At 47.6% G+C, this 9630-nt stretch overlaps 1 protein-coding gene across 3 annotated transcripts in view; it reads left to right on the top strand.

The window, feature by feature from the left end:
* The first annotated feature begins 1366 nt into the window (after positions 1 to 1366).
* LIN9 (lin-9 DREAM MuvB core complex component) overlaps positions 1367 to 9630 on the top strand; it is a 90937-nt gene continuing 82673 nt past the window's right edge. The window contains exon 1 of one of the 3 annotated variants that reach the window (XM_075531044.1): positions 1367 to 1545. In XM_075531044.1, the coding sequence (XP_075387159.1) occupies positions 1467 to 1545 (79 nt within the window). In that variant the 5' untranslated portion in view covers positions 1367 to 1466. The remainder of the gene's footprint in view (positions 1546 to 9630) is intronic. The other 2 variants (XM_075531035.1, XM_075531026.1) reach the window with 2 other exon arrangements.

The raw sequence follows: 9630 nt of genomic DNA, 5'->3' as shown, positions 1-9630 counted from the left end.
CAGATAAACCCCTTAGGGCCAATAATGAGAGTCTCCATACCAGGAGGATAAGGGAAGGTGGGAGGAGAGAAGGGAAACCACAATGATCTACATATAACACCCCCAGGGGGACAGACAACAGAAAAGTGGATGTAAGACATGAAAAAATAATAATTGATAAATTATCAAGGGTTCATGAGGGAGAGGAGAGTGGGGGAAGGAAGGGGAAAAATGAAGAGCGGATACCATGGGTTTAAGTAGAAAATGTTTTGAAAATAATGGCAACATATGTTCACGTGCTTGATACAATCGGTATCTGTATGGATTGTGATTAAGAGTTGTATGAGCCCCCAATAAAATGATTTTTAAAACTCCCAAACTGCTGACCTGGCAGTTAAGAGTTCAACACCTTATCACACTACTCCACCAGGGCTCCAGACCACTTAAGGCCTGTAATGTACTCATTGCTGTATTTCACTACTTAATCGCCTGCCCGTCTCCTGGAAAGCCCCGTCAACTCTTGCAAAGGATTGGGGCTCTATACCATTTGCTAAAGGAACTGTAGAAAAACAGCAGTGGTTTATTTGGGGCGTGTTATGGGCCGGATTTGTGAAATCTTTTCTGGCCTTCTCAAGACGGTAAGAATTCTCATGGAGTGTTCTCTAAGTATTTCTGATCAGGGTACTTCACCACCTCGCAGGGTCACGACTGCTTTTCGACACAACCTGTTATTCAAGTTGTAGCCCTCTGCCAGTTCAGTGCAGGGGACAAGGTAGAGTGGCCAGCGGATGAAAGAGGTGGGCAGTTAGGTGCTGGCCTACAGGAGGAGTAACTTGGTGACCTCTCAAGGTCTTTCTCCTGCCAGGCTCCGGGCAGCTCAAGTCCCCACGTGGCGGCGGAGGGTGTCCCCTGCTCTCGTGCGGCCGCAGGGACCCCGGCTTCGGGGCTGCTCTTGCAGGACAGCTGCGGCCCGAGCCTCCTCCCTGGGCACTCCGTAAGAGGGCGGCGAAGGACGTGAGTTGGACGAACCGTGAGCCATAACCGGGGTCACCGAGCACGAATCGAAGGCTTTCTCGTCCGCCCGCAGGCCCACAGGTGCCTCCCCCTGGCCACGGCCCCAGCCGCCAGGGCTGCGCTCCCACCTCCTCTTCCCTTCGCCGCCCGGCGCGGCGCGCAGTTCCCGGCGCCGCTGCGCGAGACCAGGAGCGCGCGCCGGGCGCGGGGCCCGGGCGGGACCGGGAGCTCGCGCAGCTCCCCGCGCGCTCCGGCGCCGGGCCCGGCAGGGGAGGCGCGCCGCGGGCCTCTCCGCGCCGCCGCCGCCCCGCTGCCCTCGGGCCCGGCCCGGCCCGGGGCGGGGGCGCGGCCTCGCTCGGCGGTGCCCGCTCCGGGGCCCCCGAGGCCGGCCGCGGAGAGCGCGGCGGCCGGCGCGCCGCGGGCAGCGAGCTCCGCATTCGAACCTCCCTCGCAAAGACAGTCTCCGCCCCACAATGCACCGCGGCGGGCAGCCTTTGAAAAAGCGGCGCGGCTCGTTCAAGATGGCGGAGCTCGACCAGTTGCCTGACGAGAGTGAGTAGCACCTCCGAGCACCCCCACTGCCTCCCGCCCGCCGCCCGCCCCGGCGCTGCCCCGACCGGGGAGGGGGCCCGTGCCCTCGGCCGGGTGGGTGGACGAACCGCCGGCCCCGCCACGGCCCTCCGCGTCCTTCCACTCCGGTGTTGCCGCCGCGTCGCCGCCTTTTGTTATGGTGTCTTGTGTGGGTTTCTGGGGTGGTGTGGACGCCGGCGCCGGAAGCCGAAAGCTTGGGCGCCCAGCCCGTGCTGCGCGGAGGCGGTGCCGGCGCCCCCGGCCGGACTCGGGCCCCCCCGGCGGCGGGGGAGGGCGAGCGGCCCCGGGGCGCGGGGGCTGCCCTGGCCGCCTGCCCCCGCCGCCCGGCGCGGCGCCGGCGGCTTATGTAACGCGCCCGTCCCGGGCCGGGCGGGGGGCTCGGGCCGGGGGAGGGTGGTCGCACCCCGGCTCGGCCCGCCCGTGGGGGTCGTGCCCCGGAGCCTGCCGCTCGGTGCGCTTGGGCTCCCCTCGGTCCCCGGCCCCGCCGGCGTGCCCGCCTTCGGAAGTGGTTCCGTGTCAAGGGACGGCCCCCTCCCCCGGGACCACAGGTGGCCGTGGACCCTTCCAGGAGCAGTCCCGACCGGATTCCCAGGCGTTCGGGCGGCTCCGGTCCCGCAGACTGGCCCCTGCGTGTCTTCGGGGACCGCGGGAGTGCCTGGTAAACAGGGTTGTGACCCACACGGCGGACACACACCTCGGGGACACCCACCGCCCGGCATTGCTCCCGAGCCCAACCCCTGTGCCCCACTGCCGCGTTGGCTAACTCTCCCGGAGTACGTGAAAGCACCGAGATCCATAGTTTGTAAAACAATGGGACCGGATATTGTGATTTCAAGAACTGCATACAGGATAGAAAAAAGGCAAATCGTCCCCCGAGTTACTGAAGGGTCCTCAGCCCACACTTATATTGGGTTTATGTGTCCGTGTGATTGAGCATCTTTACAAAGAGAAGGGTCAATCACTGTTAACATCGTGTGTGCGAAAGGCAAACAGACCTAAAATGTAGAGCTCAGGGCAGCCAATTGTGTTTTCTTTATGGGAGCCATAGAATCTTGAAATATAAATAAAGAGCTCAAACTGTCATCAAGTCAAACTGATGAAAGTTGTATTCAAAGTTTGTGTTTTTAATTTGCTGTAGGCTGGTGCTAAGTTGTAGTAGAACTTTCTCAGTGTATTCTGTGATGTTTGGTAGGGTAGCCACTGGCCACATGTGATTATATAGTACTTGGAATGGGGCTGAGTGACTTTGCAGCTGAATTTTAAATTCAGCTTAATTTTAATTACGTTTTAATAGTCATTGTGGCTAGTACCTCTAGACTGTCCATGAGTTTCATTGTTTCTTGCTGACCAGTACCAGAGGACAGGCTTCAAAAAAATTCCTGGCAAAAATTCCATTTTTCAAACAGCATTTTGAAGCCCTTTCGGACAACTTAGTTATGACTTACATTGCTCCCAAATATACTTATTATCTTTACGATAAAGATATTACCTTTTAGAAGATTTGTTGTTGCTGTTGTCATTCTGTTGAATGAGAGGTTCTTTAAGTGGCTTTTAGTATCCCTCTCATTTGGAATATTTTGCTTCCATATCATCATCAAACATGTATTGCAGACTTAATATGGTTGTTTGTAGGAACTTGGTAGTTATAAGAAAAACCCAGCTCACTGTCATCTGGTTGATTCTTACTCAGGCGATCTATGGGAGTTACAGAGTTCAAATCCAGCTCCACTCTCAAATTATGTACCTAATTATTTTTTATCACTTTCTTATACTTCTGGTACATAGTGTGTGCCTGTGTTGTTTATATTCTTGAAAGCAGGGGGTTGCCTTATCTGTCTTGTCATACAATTCCATTACTCAAGTATACATAGTTCCATTTATATGGAGAAACATTATTAATGAAACTGGGACAGGATCTTCAAAAAGGAAAAGGGATTTCGGGTTTGATACTGGATGCCAAGTTTAAGCAAGGGGACTAGCTAATGTATTAGCTGATAGCCAGCACAACATTGCCAATAATAAACACTACCACTTGAGCACTCATTATGCACCAGTCATTATGCGATCATTTTGTATTTGCTTGTCTTCATTACAATTGAGGTAAGTATTCTTTTAATGGTTTATTTTTCCATATGAAGAAACTGAGGCTATCTTTAGCTCAGACCTTTCCTCTGGGCTCTTGTTACCTATTTCTTAAGAAACACTGGTAGTGTAGCAGGTTGTGTGTTGGGCTGCTTAAATGCCAGGTCAGCAGTTTGAACCCACTAGCCTCTTTGAGGGCTAACAATGAGGTTTTCTGCTCTGGTAAGGGTAATTAACAAAACAGAGCAAAACAAAAATCGTACCCTGTCATTGCATAGATTCTGGTTCACAGTGGCCCTAAAGGGTCAAGTAGATTTGTCCTGTAAGAGAATAGAAACCTTCATCTTTTTCCTGAGAAGCAGCTGGAGGTTTTGAACTGCTATGCCACCCATGCTCCTAGCCTCAGATTTCACCATTTCCCAAGGACAGAGCTACTTTAAGAGGTTTCAGTCTTAATGAATGCCAAAGCTAGTCTGTAGGACAGAGTAATCCCTTAGGATTTCTAAGACTATAAGTCTGTATAGAAACAAACTGTCACATCTTTCTCTGTCTCTGTAGTTGGTGGGTTCGAACCCCCAGCTTTTGGTTAGTAGCCACACGCAAAGCCACTGCGCCACAAGATCACTTTAGGCGCTCATTAAAACCTCCTTTCTCTCTTCCCTCCCTTTCTCCCTCCCTGCCTTGCTCTTGCTCTTGCTCTCTCATACACACACATTGCCAGAGTTATTCTTTCAAAATGTAAATGTGTCATCCTTTGGCTTAAGATCCTCTAGAAGCTCTATAGCCCTTCATTTTGTCTTCCTCTCATTCTGCCCTTGCAGTGATTGGGGGCCTTTTCTTTCCCTGGGTCCGCCAGACTCTGTCGGTAGGGCCTTTGCTCTTGCTACATGGAGTGCTCTCCCTTTCTTATCCTCCTTCTGTTAACTTCTGCTGATCCTGTAGATCCCATTGCACCTTCTGCACAGAGATGGTTTTTGTCTCTCCTGTCTCGATTACATTGATTTACTACACCCTTTCATAGCTCTGTGTAATTCCTTCCTGGCAGTTGTCCACAAGTGCAGTTCTACATGTATGTGTTTTTGTGAATAGTTAATATCTACCTCCTTTGCTCTAATATAAGCCCCACTAGAACAGGTTTGGCTTCTGTTTTTGTTCATGCTTGCATGCATTCCCACTTTCATGCATAATACTTGATTTAATTCCCCGACCTTTTTCATTATCACTTCTTATTCGGGGAGAAAGATGAGCCTTCTTGCTCTGTAAAGTTACTCTCTCAGAAACTCATGGGCATTTCTACCCTGACCTATTGTGTTCTACCCTGCCCTATAGGGTCACTATGAGTCGGAGTTGAGTTGATGGCACCAAATTTGGGTTGGCTTTAGTTACTCTTTAAGCCTCAGTGCTACCCTCAATCCCCTTTCTGTTTCTGGACTATTCCAATCTAATTTCTTTTTCTGTTTTATTTATTTTTTAGAGTTGCTTACTTTTAATCGTTTTATTAGGGGCTCATACAACTCTTATCACAATCCATGCATACATCAATTGTGTAAAGCACATCTGTACATTCATTGGCCTCATCATTCTCAGAATATTTGCTCTCCACCCAAGCCCCTGGCATCAGTTCCTTATTTTTCCCCTCTCTACCGCCTCCCTCCTCCCCCATGAACCCATGACAATTTATAAATTATTATTTTGTCATATCTTGCCCTGTCCGACATCTCCCTTCACCCACTTTTCTGTTTTCCGTCCCTCAGGGAGGAGGTCACATGTAGATCTTTGTAATCGGTTCCCCCTTTGCAACCCACCCTCCCTCTACTCTCCCAGTATCGCTGCTCACACCACTGGTCCTGAAGGTATCATCCGCCCTGGATTCCCTGTGTTTACAGTTCTTATCTGTACCAGTGTATATCCTCTGGTCAAGCCAGATTTGTAAGGTAGAATTGGGATCATGATAGTGGGGGAGGAGGAAATATTTAGGAACTAGAGGAAAGTTGTATGTTTCGTTTTTGCTATATCGCACCCTGGCTGGCTCATCTCCACTCCGCACTTCCCCCCCTCATTCACTATGATAAGATTTTTTGTTCTGATGATGCCTGATACCTGATCCCTGTGACACCCTGTGATTGCACAGGCTGGTGTGCTTCTTTCATGTGGGCTTTATTGCTTTTGAGCTAGATGGCCGCTCGTTTACCTTCAGGCCTTTAAGACCCCAGACATATCTCTTTTGATAGCCGGGCACCATCAACTTTCTTCACCACATTTGCTTATGCATCCATTTGTTTTCAGCGATCCTTTCAGGGAGGTGGGCACACAATGATATGATTTATTTTGTTCTTTGATGCCTGATAACTGATCCCTTCCGTACCTCATGATCACACAGGCTGGTGTGCTTCTTCCATGTGGGCATTTTTGCTTCTGAGCTAGATGGCTGCTTGTTTACCTTCAAGCCTTTAAGACCCCAGACGCTATATCTTTTGATAGCTGGGCACCATCAGCTTTCTTTACCACATTTGCTTATTCACCCGCTTTGTCTTCATTGGTTGTGTAGGGAAGGTGAGCATCATAGAATGCCAATTTTAATAGAAGAAGGTATTCTTGCATTGAGGGAGTACTTGAGTGGAGGCCCAATGTCCTCCTGCTACCTTAATACCAAACCTATAAATATATGCACATAGATCTATTTCCCCATCCTCATATATAAATGTATTTGCATATGTATATGCTTTTATTTAGACTTCTATAAATGCCCTTTGCCTCCCAGCTCTTTCCTCTATTTCCTTTGACTTTCCTCTTGTCCCACTATCATGCTCACTCTTCATTTGGGTTTCAGTAATTCCTCTTGGTTACGTTACCCTTGATCATGCCCTACCAGGCCTCCTACACCCTCATCACCACCGATTTGAATCACTTGTTCCCTTGTCTCTGGGTTTGTTAACACCACTACCTTTCCCCCCACCACCCTCTCTCCCATGTCCCCCCGGAACTGTCGGTCCCATTGTTTTCTCCTCCAGATTGTTCATCCAGCCTATCTTATTTAGACAGACCTACGGAGATAATAACATGCACAAAAACAAGACATAGCAAAACCAAGCAACAATGTACAACAAAACAATAACAAACTAATGACAACAAAACAAAACAAGAAAGTAAAGTTTGTAGTTAGTTCAAGGACTGTTTGTTGGCCTCTAGGAGTGTTTTCCAGTCCAGTCTGTTGGGGCACCACGCCCTGGCCCCAAAGTCCACCTTCAGCATTCCCTGGGGACCTGGTCGCTTCATTCCCTTGCTGTTCTGTTGCACCCCTTAGTGTTTTACCTCAGTGTGGCGGGATCAGATCGGGCGCAATTCCCACACTGTGTCTCCAGTGTTGTCCCCTGTAGGGCTATAGGTCAGTGAGGATGTCATGTCTCATAGTGAGGCTGGCCATGTGGTCATCTCCGTGTGCTCCCATCAGTGTTTTTGCTTTAGTGTTACTGTTTTTTCCAATCTAGTTTCTGTCTCAGTGCTATTTCCTTACTGCTTCTTCTGTCAGACTAACTGCTGCCTTTCCCTGCTCTTCTCCAGGATACACTGTGGCTCTTCTTTTGCGGATGTTATACCCTTGGAGACTCTCCAGTACCCTAGGTCATGTACGCAAACTCATCCTTGTGTAAAATCCATTCTCTTCAACTATGGGTTTTGTTGTTGTTGTTAGTAATAATAAAAAATAATACATAAAGATAGTTGTGCCATGTGCATTGATCTGTATTAACTCATTTAGCCCTCATTTTACAGATGGAGAAATAGGCTTCAAAAAGTGGGGAAATTCCGTTGTCTTTGGATTCCACTTTTCCATGAATTTAAAGTTAATGCTTAAAGTAAAAATAAGGAAGTGGCAGAACTGTTGTCACTCACAAGATTCAAACACAGCTAGTTTCCATCTTTTGCCTTGTTAACTATCTTAACCATTAGGTAACACTGCCCTCAAAAAAGGAACAAAGCTAGAGATCAGAATCCTCAGGATATGAATCCCGCTTGGTGGAGCACCAATGCATATGGAAGTGGCTCACAGTTTGCCTTCAGACGATTGTTCAGATGTCACATGATAAGAGATACTAATCCAATATCACCACACCACGTTATCTCTGATCTTTTTATAATCTTTTGTGTTGCATATATATTCTTTCTTTTTAAAAAATCATTGGGGGCACATACAGCACTTATCACAATACATCCATCCATCCATTGTGTCAATATACATCCATTGTGTCAAGCACATTTTTGCATTTGTTGCTATTATCATTTTCAAAACATTTTCTTTCTACTTGAGCTCTTGGTAGCAGCTCCTCTTGATAATTTACATAAATTACTATTTTTCATGTCTTACACTTAACAGTGTCTCCCTTCACCCAGTTTTCTGTTCTCCATCCCTCTGGGAGGGGGTTATATGTAGGCCATTGTGATCGGTTGCCCCTCTCTCCTCCCAACTTCCCTTTGCTCTCCTGGTAGCGCTACTGTCATTATTGGTACTGAGGGGTTTATCTGTGTTTCCAGCTCTTATCTGTACTCGTGTACATTCTCCAGTCTAGCCCGATTTGTAAGGTAGAATTGGGGTCATGATAGTGGGGAGAGGAAGCATTAAAGAACTAGAGGAAAGTTGTATGTTTCATCGGTGCTGTACTGCACCCTGACTGGCTCGTCTTTTCCTTGTGACGCTTCTGTAAGGGAGATGTCCATTTGTCTATAGATGGGCTTTGAGTCTCTGCTCCACACTCCCCCTCATTCACATTGATAATGATTTTTTTTTGTTCTGGTTTTTTAATGCCACATAACTGATCCCATCGACACTTCATGATCATACAGGCTAGTGTGCTTCTTCCATGAAGGCTTTGTTGATTCATAGCTAGATGGCCGCTTGTCTATCTTCAAGCCTTTAAGACCCCAGATGCTATATCTTTTGATAGCTGGGCATCACGGAATGCCAGATTATTAAAACAAAGTGTTCTTGCATTGAGGGAGTACTTTAGTAGAGGCCCAATGCCCGCCTGCTACCTTTAATACTAAACCTATAAATATATATGCATAGATGTCTTTCCCTATCATTATATATAAATATATTTACATAATGTTCATGCATGTATTTACACCTCTAAATATCCTTTGTCTCCTAGTTCTTTCCTCTATTTCCTTTTACTTACCTCTTGTCCCACTATCATTCGGGGTTTCAGTAATTCCTCTTGGTTACATTGCCCTTGATCAAGCCTTACCAGGCCTCCTACGCCCTTATTGCTTTCGATTTAAGATCACTTCTTGTTCCCTTGTCCCTGGCTTTGTAATGTCTACTTCCTTTCCCCCACTACCTTCTCTCCCATGTTCCCACCACCACTCAACCATTAGTCCCATTGTTTTTTTCTCCGGATTGTTTATCCCGCCTATCTTATCTAGACAGACATGCAGAGACAATAATAAGCACAAAAACAAGGCAAAGCAAAACCAAATAACAAAAGAAAACAAAAAAAAAAAAACCCGAAAGAACAACAACAAAAGCCCAATGACCAAAAAAAAAAAAAAAAAGAAATAGTTCCAGGTCTGTTTGTTGACCTTTAGGAGTGTTTTCCAGTCCTGTCTGATGGGGTGTCATGCCCTGACCCCAAAGTCTATTTGGCATTCCCTTGGGACTTCATTCCTTTGTTCCTCTTGCTGCTCTGTTGTACGCTCTTAGCATTTTTCCCCGGTGTGGTGGGGTCAACAGGGGCACAGTCCCCACACTTTGCCTCCGGTGTTGTTCCTCGTAGCACTACGGGTTAGTGAGGGACGTGTCTCATGGTGGGCCTGGCCCTGTATTCCTTTTTGTGCATTGACTGCTCTGAGCAGGATTATCATCTTTGGGGCATACTATAGTTTCATTGTGCTTCTAATTACTTGATTTGTATATTTTTTGCGCCCCTTAGTATATAAATTTCATGAAAGACTAGCACTCTACATATT

This window comes from Tenrec ecaudatus, chromosome 1 (assembly GCF_050624435.1).
Source record: "Tenrec ecaudatus isolate mTenEca1 chromosome 1, mTenEca1.hap1, whole genome shotgun sequence".
Lineage (NCBI taxonomy): Eukaryota > Metazoa > Chordata > Mammalia > Afrosoricida > Tenrecidae > Tenrec > Tenrec ecaudatus.
This window is presented reverse-complemented; position numbering and strand designations above follow the sequence as displayed.